The sequence below is a fragment of the Phodopus roborovskii genome, unplaced genomic scaffold, assembly GCF_943737965.1.
Source record: "Phodopus roborovskii unplaced genomic scaffold, PHOROB, whole genome shotgun sequence".
Lineage (NCBI taxonomy): Eukaryota > Metazoa > Chordata > Mammalia > Rodentia > Cricetidae > Phodopus > Phodopus roborovskii.
In genome coordinates this window covers 218,609-231,951 of record NW_026125572.1, presented here as the reverse complement: position 1 = coordinate 231,951, position 13,343 = coordinate 218,609, and the positions used below count along the sequence as shown (strand labels likewise).

Sequence of the window (13,343 nt, the reverse complement as noted above, 5' to 3'; positions counted from 1 at the left end):
TAGGAATAAATCAAATGTTTTAATGAAATTGATAGTATTCAGTATATATACTAGGATAAAATCATTTGACACCTTTAAAACTTGTGTTAAATGAAATATAGGTTGTAAGCCTCATAACATTCTAAAGGGTGAAATTATGCTGTTTCCTCCTGGCTGGACAGCAGCGTTTCTCTGAGAGCTGATTGTTTTATCTCACCTGAGAACTGGTCATGCGCTGAGATGAGCGAGCAATGTTGGCAGGGAGACCGAAGAAGCTGGGTTTGTCATCCTCTGGGAGCTTCTCGATGACAGCACGATAGTCCTGCAGGCAGAGAAGAGCAAGCTCATCACCAAACATGGGTTTCCAGCCATGCATGTCACACACACAGTGGGCACTTGGACAAATCACTAAAGAGCTGCTCACACTCCACATTTGCTAGACTAATGCTTCTTTCGGTGTTTTCCTGATCATCTATAGCAACTGCTGTCACTAACACTCCTTGGGCATTCACTAATCAATACTGTATTCTCTTGTTCCAACTCCTTACATATAGAGTCTTACAGAGGATTCAAACCAACATACATAAGCGATTCTACCTAACTGTGTTTAAGATGCTGTGCTAGATGTGTTTAGGGAGTCCAATTTCTTACAGCACACCAAAGACCTACCTGCAGATTCAGCTCTTACCTATCTGAACAATCACTGGTTGTTTTACTTGAAAAAGAAACCCTGTAACCTATCAGCACAAGCTGGTACTGCACTACTGTTGCCAGGCAACCGCATCCACATGCCTATCTACTGTTACTGGTGAAGTGTGTTGATACGCATTGATAACCTTAACCTTTCATGCTAGGGATCACTCTGAGGACTATGTACACTTCCTTGGCACCAGCCTAAAACCTACTTATCCCTAACCTTAGATGAAAACTCAAAGGCAGCCCAAGAAAAAACTCATTCGCTTTGGTCCAAAGCTGGGAGGTATTCTTATAGAGGTCAGCTATGCTATGGTCTTACATACATGCGCACACACATATGAAACTACATAGCATCTGCTGAACAAGGGTGGATTCTTTTCATTCTGTCTCATCCTTGGCAGCTGCCCCTGAAGAAAACAGTAGGATTCCAGGAAGCCCAGGACTATGATGGCCTCTGATACTCTGTGAAATAAGTAGTAGCTAGAAAGAAGCAGGATCAGGGCATCTGGCTGGTTGGCAATATTACAAGCTGCTCATACTCATGTGTCTAATATATAAAAGTCATTGTTCTGCACATCTATAATGTGCATATTTCTGCATGAATTTTATCATTCAAAATATTACAAACCCACCACGTGTCGGGGCATATCACCTGAAAACACACACATTTGCTTATCTCCTCTGCTGTTCTATTACCAAAAAGTAAGCATCACTCCGTGTCCCTTTTACAAAGTGCTTGGAATGGAACTGTCACTGCACACATGGGCAATGCACATGGTTGAATAGTTAGGTAAATAAAGGACACACAACTCAGGTGGGATCGTCCTTAACACCAGAAAACATAGTCAACAAGCAACAACTTTACCAGTGCTTTTAAAAATCTTGAGTTTGGTTTTGTTTGTCAAAACAAGGATATTTTTGAAAACTTATTTGGTGAGGAAGACAGCATAAGAATAACAGGTAAATCAAACACATAGGCTTATCTTTGTAATTCATAAAGAAATGTCACAGGACCTTCTGTAGTAAAAGTGATGTGGCATTTGTAGAAACACAGGCCTACAGGCTATATTTAGCACACGCCGGAAAAAAGGCAAGTGCTGTCCAGAAGCTTGCATGTTAGGCCTGGGGGGCAAAAGCTCCCGCTTGCTAAAAGAAACAGACATGTAAGAAGCAGTGGCCAGTATTGATAAATGAACAACTTTTATTACTGTTTAGGTTTGCTCCACATCTCTATGTCTGTCACAGATTGAAGAGAGGCAGGCTTTAATTAGTTTCCTATTGCTCAGCATTTCAGAACTGGTGCATCTCACAATTCAGCTCTTCAGAGAAGCCGGCATCATGTGAGTACTCCTTGGCCTGCACGCCCGGTATGCCTACACACTGTCTTACAATCGCAACAATCAATTGATTAAAGCACCCAAGGGTTCACTGACGCCAGTTCCAAGAATCACACTGCAGACTGCCAAAACAAACAATCTGCACTGCAATTATTTCCCTGTGCTTGGAGAAGCAGTGACATCGCACAATTCATTGCGTGCAGGTACAGGAAATGCAAGGGAGGTTTTTATTTCTACCTACCAAAATACTGCAGGAGTTGGGGAGAGAGATGGAATATGGAAAAATGCTTTTCTTGTTCCTTTGGTTTAGTTCATCAGTTACTGAAGAATTAAAAAACTGCTTCAGGTATGACTGAAGAACCCTGAGGTCAAAACAGTTGTCCACACGCCCTCCATAGATAGCATTTTCAAGTAGGCCATGTACAAATTCCCACTGGACATCCTTGGTACCTGTGAGAAAAACGAATACTTTCATTAGTTTTACTTTAAAAAGCCTTTCCTTATTCTTCAGAGTTCCATATAGGTAGATAATGAAATACAGTCATATCTCTCCCTCATTTTCTCCCTTCATGGCTCCCAACCAGCCCCCTTCCTGATTGTATTCCTTTTCCCCTTTGGGAAAAGTGCTGCATGTGTGTGCTTGGATATAGGGGCATTCGCTGGAATATGGGAACCCTACAAGTGGCCACATCCTCCAAGAAATAATGATTTTTCCCTCCCCAAACAACTCCAAGGGTTCCAATGATCTAAGGCATGAGGACTGTCGATGCCAGAATTCTTTCTGGCTTTCTTGTAAAGGTAGCAGGAGCTCTGTGAGTTCACAAGAACAGGAGCCATTTTGTGTCCAGAGTGCACCCGTCTCTTCCGACTCTCACCTTCCTTTTAATCCCACATTTAAAATGTCAAAAATATGTGATTTTAGTCACTGGACTATAGCAATATATTTAATACAACTTACTGATTTCCTTACATGGTCACTAAATAGTGAAGATTTTCTTTCCAATGATTTTACACTTATCAACTCAATCAAGTTATGACTGTGGCAGCTGAGATCTAGGGGTCTGGGTTACCATAATGAGGAAATTACAGGATCCTACAGATCTAGAGTGTAAATGCACATTATAACATAAGGCCATCCTGTTTTCTAACCATATAGTAGTGCCTGCTTAATGTGGAAACACCCTGGAAAAAAACCTTTCCAAATGTAACTTTATCCAGAATGGCTGTCCGGTGCATATTATTTAGCAAGTACATAGACACACGGAGCACACTATCACCTGTGCTTGGTGAAGCCAGCAGCTCCTAAGACAATCCAATTAAACGGGGAACTACTGTAGGTCTTCACACAGTGGTCTTCTACATGCTATAGTCTACAGACAACTCTGTTTGCTATTCTAAGAGGAGAAATGGAGTGTCGGGGGAGGATGCAGATGACTGGCAGAATACTCCAGCCTTGGGTCCAAGCCTCACAGCATAAAAGCAAATACACACACAGGGAAGCTGTTCTGTACAACACTACTGCATTCTGCAGCAGAGACACACTGCAATGACATCACAATACTGCATTCTGCAGCAGAGGCACACTGCAATGACATCACAATACTGCATTCTGCAGCAGAGGCACACTGCAATGACATCACAATACTGCATTCTGCAGCAGAGACACACTGCAATGACATCACAATACTGCATTCTGCAGCAGAGGCACACTGCAATGACATCACAATACTGCATTCTGCAGCAGAGGCACACTGCAATGACATCACAATACTGCATTCTGCAGCAGAGGCACACTGCAATGACATCACAGTACTGCATTCTGCAGCAGAGGCACACTGCAATGACATCACAATACTGCATTCTGCAGCAGAGACATATTACAATCATGCCAGCAGCAATATTAAGACAATGAGGAAGGCTCAGCTCTCCATTAGATACAGTAAACATGTAACTATATATATGAATAGCCAGTTAACTTCACTGGCATTCCTGGTTTGCTATTACTGCTCATTTAATATATTTTCCTATTTACTATTGCTATTCATCACTATAAAATTCAGAGACAGGCACAGCAAAAGAACCGATAATAATGTTACTCTAGGCTTTGACATATAAATGATTTATATTGCCTTCTGCAGAATCAGACTACCCATACAGGAGAGGAATGAGGAATTGTCCCCATCTGAAACCTTACTATAAACAGTAACTGAACAGCTGGGGACTTCACCATGATCCACCCTACCTTCATATTTACCAACTGATACAGTCATAATGGCAAGCATTGCTAAATATTTCACCAAGGAACACAGAAACAATAGCACATGTTCAATTTATAAAGCAGACGTGCCAGCATGTGCAACAAATTGAGGAAATTTTGTATTTAAAAATAATCATTTTTTTAAGACTTGTTCTCCAAGCATTTGTTCAAGAGAACTTAAATTATGAAAAGACAGCCAACAATTTTAACGCAGTAAGTGTGCTGGTTAGCTGTTCTGTGTGGCTTTCTCATCCTAGGCACTCATCCTTATCCCTTGCTAAAAGAAGGAAAGTTACAGAACAATTTCTAATGCCTGTGATGAACACCATGGTAGATATTAACATGCAGGCAATAAACAAAGGACAGACATTCTTTCACACTGACTGCATTACAGATTAATGCACTAAAAGGATGCACAACAAATGCACAGGGTTCTGGTTCACTTCACAATGTACGCATTTTCACCTTGACGAGTGTGCAAATAAGCAGACGCATATTAGGCGGTTCTGATTTGTTAGAACAATAAAGAAAAAGGAGGGTACCAAAAAGATCCTTTGGCTATATTGCCAAGAAAAGGATTCTGTGGAGAAGAAACTTCTGAGCAGAGACGCCAGTGGCAGGAGGCAGACTTGATGACTCCAGAGAGGAGCCTGTCGGGGAAGAGACCCCATGAAAACCTGTTGGAAAGACGGAGCCAGTGGCTGCACGGTGAAGGAAGGAAGCTGAGGCTTACCCATCCAAGGCTGCACGTTCAAGAAGGGCGGAAGCAAAGGGAACCAGAGAAGGTGCACACACACTGCTAGGGCTTAATCAGGCCAACAGAACCATAATGTGACATGGAAACAGAAAGAAAGAAACAAAAACAAACAAACAAAAAACCCAAAAACCTGTTAAAGCACAGGATATCTGAGAAAAACAGGAGAGTTGCGAGAGATTTATAGGCTTGAGACACAGCACAAGGGATACTGCCATCTACTGGAATGGAGGTACTTGGTGAAGAGCAGCTGGACAGCACACAAGGCTGACAGGGGACTTGGGGACAGGACTTACGAACAGGAGCCCTTACATTTACATTTCTGCGGACCTAGCCTGCTCTCTGACCCACTGTGTGTTCTGTACTCTAATGCCCCCTTGTCTCGGCAATGCACAACGGAATCTAGGATCCGACCGCTACTGGTGTCAAGGATGCCAAGAGCTACATGGCCCCATGAGATGAAGTCACAGGGTTCAGCAGTGAAGGACAGGAATCAGCCACTCAGGTACAGCCACACCACAGACAGCAGTGAGTGACAGGAATCAGCCACTCAGGCACAGACACACCACGGACGGAAGTGCAAGTCCAGTCTCGGCTTTTTGTTTATTAAAACATACCATCGAAGAGTCTGTCAATGATGTTGAACCCAGCCCGAAGATCTGATAAAGAAAACTCATAAAACTTGGTCCAACCCTATTAAAGCAAATGTAAGACACAGTAAAATCAAAGACATACATCTATACATCACCATCCTCATTCCCTATATACTCAAAAATAAAATCTTTAAAAAATCAATACATTGTATGTTTAAAATAGTACTTTAAAAATTTACTGACCCCAGAAGATGAAAATGAGCCTGTAATTCCACTCCAGTTTTTTTTTAATCAACATGTAAACAGCAGTGGAGTCAGGGTAAAAATTGATATAGTACATTCCTTATTTATATACAATATGACATTAATGTTTCCTACTCCTCTAGACTTCAGAACTTTACATTTTGTCCACAAATACAAAAACAGTTACAACTGCCAAAATAAGTCCTACAAATATACATTATGTCTGTATATTAATTTATATTATGTACCCCCCAAAAATTACCTAATAATGTTTATGTAAAAATATTCCTAAAACATGATACTACAGAACAATAATGTGAAATATGAAAGTTCTTTCTATGGGGTTTCCATTAACTATACTAATTACATAATCAATAAGTTTGAACTAAAAATTTTAAAACTTGGATAGTGTTACTATTTAGGAATATATCAGTATTGATTAACCATTCAAAATATTTCTTAAAAGTTCATTACAGATGAGTTTCCAATAATGTAAGAATAAACCCAAACATGAGTATGTTTCCATGTAGCTTCCAGGCAAATGCAGAGACAACTCAAATACACATAAAATATTTATAATAAGGTTTGATGTTAAGAAATACACTTGCGTGAGGGACCTGGGATTAACATGAAAAACAAGCTTGTTGCAAATTTAAATAAAAAATATTATATAAAAAATATACTTGCTACATATATGGTTGACCCAAGCTAGGAAATAAGGGTAGTCAGCTCATGGGAAAAGCATATGACTAACAGAAAATGAGTATTTGGAAAAGCTCAGGGAGAGATTAACAGCTTTGAACTGTATTGTAATAGAAGTGAAAATACCAAAACACAATGGTATAGACTGACTTTGAAGTCTGCAGGACAGGTGGAACCCTGCAAGAACACCAAGCTGGGAAAGGATTATCATGTGGTTAAGAAACAAAAGTCACAATACTTTAATCAAGTTCCTACCAGCTCAAGGCTACACACACTGGAATTATGTTTTAAAGCAGACTAGCAGGCGATAATGGATTGAGCAAGAATAATTCCTAGAATGCTACCTCGAGAAAGCAGCAAGGTGTGAAGGCCTTTAACTAAAGTTATTCTGAAGGAAACAGGAATGGGGGGCTAAATTTTGGAAACCTGAGATATCTGTTAAGATATACATCCCGGAGTGGTGCCAGATGCTCACTGGGTATCTCCACTGGGTCACAGATTGGCCTTCATACATCAACTCAATGGTACATGAAGCATATAACCAGACATTATACAGTAGAAGACTAACAGAAAAATATTGAACTAGAAAACCAAATTATGACATAATGCTACCTTTACATACTGAATTATGAAAATATGCTAATAAACAAAACTTAAATTCTATCAAAACATACTTATAATTACCTGTGGAATATAATTTCTTCTTTCTTGACAAGCAGCATGAAACCATGCTAAACTAAATAGAGCATGAGCCCGGTGTAGATTATCTTTTTTGCTAATTTGCTCAGGAGTCCAAGACTCATAAGTGCGCATCAAATTCTTCTTCAAACCTGGAGGTGACTAAAATAATAAAATATGAACATACTTCCTACTTCTTAAAAGATTACAAACATAGGAAACCTGCATCAATACCCTTTCTTCTTAATGAAGGTAGTTTTTTCTCCAAAAGCTGTTTAATTTTGTTACTGCAAAGTATATAAATACAGAACTAGCCTTAAACCTTGCACCAAATAATTCATATTATTGCCAGTCTGTAATATTTTCAAAATAAATCTATTTCACCAAATGTATTCAAAATAACAAAGTAAATGTAAATTTCATGTGATCATAGCCAGAACCTGGAAGCAACCTAGATGCCCCTCAACTGAAGAATGGATAAAGAAAATGTGGTACATTTACACAATGGACTACTCAGTGGAACAAAACAAAACAATGGAATCTTGAAATCACAGGCAAATGGATGGAATGAGAAGAAACCATCTTGAGTGAAGCAACTCAGTCACAAAAAAGACAAACATGGTATGTACTCACTCATATATGAATATGAGACTTAGAACAAAGGATCATCAGCCTACAATCCACACCACCAGAGAAGCTGGGAAACAAAGAGGTCCCCTGGAGAAGGGACAACATCTCCTGAGCAAACTGGGAGCACAGGGGGTTGGAGGGGAGAGGGAGTTAGGAGAAAGAGAAGGGGAGAAAAGGAGGGGAGATGAGGACATGAGGGACCAGGAAGATTGATTTGGGGGAAGAATAGAGGAGAGCAAGAAAAGAGATGCCTCAATAGAGGGAGCCATTATAGTATTATAGAGAAGTCTGGCACTAGAAAAATGTCTGGAGATATACTAGGATGACCCCAAATAAGAATCTAAGCAATAGTGGAGAGGCTATCTTCAATGCCCTTCCCCTATAATGAGATTGATGACTACCTTATATGCCATCCTAGAGCCTTCATCCAGTAGCTGATGGAAACAGAAGCAGACACCCACAGCTAAGCACTGAGTCAAATTCCTGGAATCCAGTTGTAGAGAGGGAGGAGTAATGAGCAAAGGAGTAAAAACCATACTGGGGAAACTCACAGAAATAGCTGACCTGAATAAGGGGGAATCTCATGGACCCCAGACTGACAGTTTGGGAACTAGCACAGGACAGAACCAGGCCCCCTGCATGTGGATGACAGTTAGGCCTGGGTAGTCTATGGGGCCCCTGGTAATGGAACAGCATATACCTAGTGTATAATGGACATTGGGACCCGACTCTCCATAGAGGGACACTCTCGCAGCCTACACACAGGGGCCTAGGCCCTGTCCCAAATGATGTGACAGACTTTGATGATTCCCCATAGAAGGCCTCACCCTTTCTAGGGAGCAGAAGAGGGATGGGATGGGGGTCAGTGGGGGACATGGGAGAATGGGAGGGAGAGGGAACTGGGATTGATACATAAAATGTTTTTAAACATTTTAGTCTACCTATTATGATGACTGAAAAGTTATAAACTATCCCTTAAAAATACAATAATTTCACAGATGAAGTAGTGAAATTTGGGAGACATGTGGATAGTGAGATATGATTGTAGATCCCACAACAAAAGAAAATAATTCAGTTAAAAAGATAGAAAGGAAACGCTTTAGACATGTCTCCAGAGAAGATGCGCAAACATTCAACAAGCATGAGAAAAGTCTAAGTACCACTGGTGGCCATGGAGCTGCACGGTCAGACTCTCAAGGATTTGGCACCACCATCAATCAGGATGAACACCATGGGGTCATTAGACAGAGGTGGCAAAGATGCAGAGAACTTGAGCACGTTAGTGCGAGTGAAACCACTCTGAAGTAATGTGGGAAACCTCACAAAGGCAGGCCAGGAAGTTACAAACACAACCACCAGGTGATCCACAAAGTGGGTAACACGGTACATTTTGCACTGTGGAGTCTGGTTTTATTTTTTCTTTCTATAAACAACAATAATGAAATGGTATGAAATAAAATTTGGAAAAACTTTAAAACCTTTTCCTATCATCTCATGCTATGTATGTAACTTATACCTCCTAGAAGTCCTAAAAGGAAGTTTTTATAGTTTTGAATAGATGTTTACATAACTTCAGAAGGCAATGTATAGATTATTGTGCTTCTGTACCTAAATTATCTTACCTCATATGTTATTTTCAAGCTTGACTGGAGTAAAATGGGGGTGAAGTTGGGATGAACTTCTGCAGTGAGCCACAGACGAAAGGTATCTTTAGGTTGAAGAGTATTCAATTCCTTTTTACAGACCAATAAATAAAAAGTTATTCCAACACATACACATTTCCCTTTGTTATATTATGATGTTTCTTAATACTTGGATTATATTTCCTTTAAAGCTTTATCTTCTCTATTTAATAATAAATAAATCATGTAATAAATAGGAACATGGATTTTGAGGCAGTTATCCTGAGCTGACATCCAAGCTTAGATACTTACTAGCTATGTGAACTTGGGATCTATAACTTGCATCAATTCTAAGCAAGTACCTACTACATGGATTGTGACAACCAGGTCACCAAGTGCCTGGAGCACCATAAATATAAAGTCAACCTCAGCTATAGGCACTGAGTCAAAGCTGTCAGCTAGACTCAGGGTTCATGGTTTCATTGTCTCCATTGCCATTTTCTCAGTTATGCAATGTCAGCAATGCCCCACAAAGCCAGCTTTAAAGAGCAGCATACCAGTCCACCTGCCCTGGCCCCTCATATCATTCATCTAAGCCATTTACTCAATGCATTCCTCCTTCCTGGAATGCACCTTCTGATAGCTTGATAATTTCTTGTCTGTTTCCATGTAATCTAAGCACCGTGTTTCAGTGGAACACACTCCCCAATCCTCACTACCTCAGTGCCAGTCAGTGTGCACATTCATCATCCAGCACTAATGCGGTCTGGATCCAGGGAGAAATGCTACATTTAACCAGCCCCCACACAAATCTTGGCTTCCCCTCATATACTCAACAACTATCTACTACTTGCGTGAACAGGTCACAGAGCAGTCTGGGGTACAGAGTGAGACCCCGTGGAGGCACACTCCCCTAGCCTAGAGGCAGGAGGGAGAGCCTAGACCCCACTCCAAATGACATCACAGATTCTGTTGATCCCTCCTGGAAGGCATCACCCTCCCTGTGGAGTGGGGGAGAATGGGATGGGAGGGTGGGGGGAGAAGCTTGGGAGGGAGGGAGGGAGAGGGAACTGGGATCGATATATAAAATAAGAAAAACATAATAAAAATAAAAACACACACAAAAAAAATAAAATAAGCAACAAAACCCCGATTGTTCTAAAAGACAGTGATAACAAAAAAATAGACAAACAAAAGAAAACATTGAATGTAATCGATGGCAAACTCTAACATTTATTATCAGTGTCATGTAAGCCACCCCCAATTAAATGTTTTCCTTTGTAAGAGCTGCCCTGGTCTTGGTGACTCTTTACAACAGTAGAAACCCTAAGACACTACCTTCTCCAGAACTGGAAGCCAAGGCACCACAAGATGTAAGTTCTTCAAACAGAGCCAGTCCCCATTCCGGGCACATTCTTTTAGCATCTGAATTGCTAGATCGGCTTGACCTTGACCCATGGCAACCTACACAAACAAAAACCCCAGTGAAGAGTATCTGTTAAATTATTCTAACATGACATTGTCAGAGATTAAAGATAATAATTTCTAAGCCTCCACAACTGGCTTTAAAATAAAGTTCATAAGAAAAGTCAAAAGCAAATGCCAAGAATTAATCATCTTTTCCAAGAACATTAAATAATTCATAGTTTAGATGCGTTGTTTTTGTCTTCCTGTCAAAGTCACTGATTACAGGTACAGCCTGCAGAGGGCTCCTGACTCTGTATCACATACAAATGCATGCTGTACTAGCAAATATGCTGTCTACTCACCAGAGACTGGATGGAGCCCAGGGCTTGTGAGTGTAAGCCTATAACTGACCAGAGCTGCCCTAGCAGGGGTATTTCTTTTTAAAGTTTAATGGGTATATTACATTTAAATCATTGTGTTTTAAATTATACATCTTAATGAAATCAAACTCAATCAGATGTATCCATTCCCTATTGTGCCCCGACAAATAAACACAATGCTTAATGCTAAATCAAGTTGTCTTGGAACTCTTGGAATCCTGAAATTGCGCTGATCTAACATCAAGGCAAAGAACCATTTCTCCCCTCCCTGCCTTCTGCCTCCCTCTCCACATCTGGTACCTTCACACCCAATCACCTGCTTCCCTTTAAAAACACACTGGTGATTTCACTAGGCTAATCTGGATACATAAGAATAATTTTTCCACCTCCAGATCCTTAATTACGTTCACAAGACTCTTCGCTAATCTTGAGTTCTGGCTATGGACACTTTTCAATGCTATTTTTCAACTGTTCACTGCGGTCTGATAGGATCTGCGGTCTGGCATGGAATAATAGGGAAGCCCCTACCCACCTGGTGGTAACACTCGCTGCTTCTTTCAGCATTAGCAAGTTCTTGAAGTTCCTGAGAAGGGTCAGCTCCCGGGGAAATGATGATCAAGATGGGCTCAATGTCTATTGTCTCTTTGTATAAGCGTTTGAGATTCAAGGGGAGAGGGGATAACTCCTTCAGTCCTAAAACATGTATTATAGAAGTTAAAGAAAAGCAACATTCAATATAAAATATATTAAAAATAATTTCTTCTGGTGCGTGAGTCACCTCTCTGTACAGCAAAAGGAGACCATACCAGAAAACCATAACAACTGGATACAATGCAGAGAGTGATGAATTGTTAGGGAGTGAACTGGGTCATGTTGTGTCACAAGCTATAGAGTCATTACAAGAACAAGCCTCAGCTGAGGAAATGCCTGCTTGAAATCCAGCTGTAAGGTACTTTCTCAATTAGTGATCAATGAGGAGGGCCCAGCCTATGGTAGGTGGTGTCATCTCTGGGCTGTTGGTCCTGGGTTCTATAAGAAGGTAGGTTGAACAAGCCACGGGAAGCAAGCCAGTAAGCAGCTCCCCTCCATGGCCTCTGCATCAACTCCTACCTGTGGGATCCTGCCCTGTTTTGGGTTCCTGTCCTGACTTCCTTCAGTGATGAACAGCAATGCTGAAGTGTGAGCCTAATACACCCTTTCCTCCACACCTGCCTTTTGGTCACGGTGTTTCGACACAGCAATAGAAACCCTGAGACAGGGAGCCTGACCCCACAGATACATCTACATGACAGGTCCTATATCAGAACACTAGGAAATCTGCTATGAAACAGTTCTATGAAACAGTCCTAGAAATGGCTGTATAAGCAAGACCAGAAAATGGCACTATTAATGGACACGTTAATGTGGAAGGGAAGCAATTCCATGGGGCTCCACTCCTAAACAAAGAACTACAGGAATGAGCCCTCTTATTGGCTGTCCAATGCAGAGCAGTCAGTCTTGAAACCTAATACACACAAACAACAAAAATAGACTCAGCAGGTTGTGTGTGTGTGTGAATGTAAATATGTAAATATCTGCGCGCGCACACACACACACACACACACACACAGTAACAATCAGAGAAAAAGAGGCTATGAACTTGAGAGTGGAGGGGATATAGGTAGGATTTGAGGAAGAGTACCCGGGAGTGGCTGCAGCGAAGAAAACAAACAGAGAAAGTGGTGTAATTCTATTTCAATTAAAATACTCTACATGTGAGCACATGATATAGACTACTTGATTCATTTTTTATCTCATATTACATTCTTATCTAAAAACCACTCAAATACGAATAACACTACCTATGAATGCTTCTAAGAACGGGTGCTTTGGTAACACTTTCCCTGTGAGGGACCCTCTGCATACCACAGAGCTATCAGTGGACCCCATCTACCACACGCACCCGTTTAAGAAATGAGGAGGTAGAATCCCCATCTCCAGACTTTAAGCCATCCAAGCAAACCCTTTCTCTGTCCTGTGATAGGATAGAGAGTGCTTTCTTCTGGCACCGTGACAGCGAATCAAA

General features: G+C 40.9%; 1 protein-coding gene across 1 annotated transcript in view; it reads right to left on the bottom strand.

The window, feature by feature from the left end:
- Positions 1-13,343, bottom strand: part of Dync2h1 (dynein cytoplasmic 2 heavy chain 1) — a 185,863-nt gene that overhangs the window by 34,926 nt on the left and 137,594 nt on the right. Inside the window, exons 77-83 of the mRNA XM_051177788.1 lie at positions 11,811-11,971; positions 10,830-10,955; positions 9,492-9,602; positions 7,246-7,401; positions 5,641-5,716; positions 2,254-2,462; positions 197-301 (exon numbers count right to left, since the gene is read on the bottom strand). Of these exons, the coding sequence (XP_051033745.1) occupies positions 197-301; positions 2,254-2,462; positions 5,641-5,716; positions 7,246-7,401; positions 9,492-9,602; positions 10,830-10,955; positions 11,811-11,971 (944 nt within the window). The remainder of the gene's footprint in view (positions 1-196; positions 302-2,253; positions 2,463-5,640; positions 5,717-7,245; positions 7,402-9,491; positions 9,603-10,829; positions 10,956-11,810; positions 11,972-13,343) is intronic.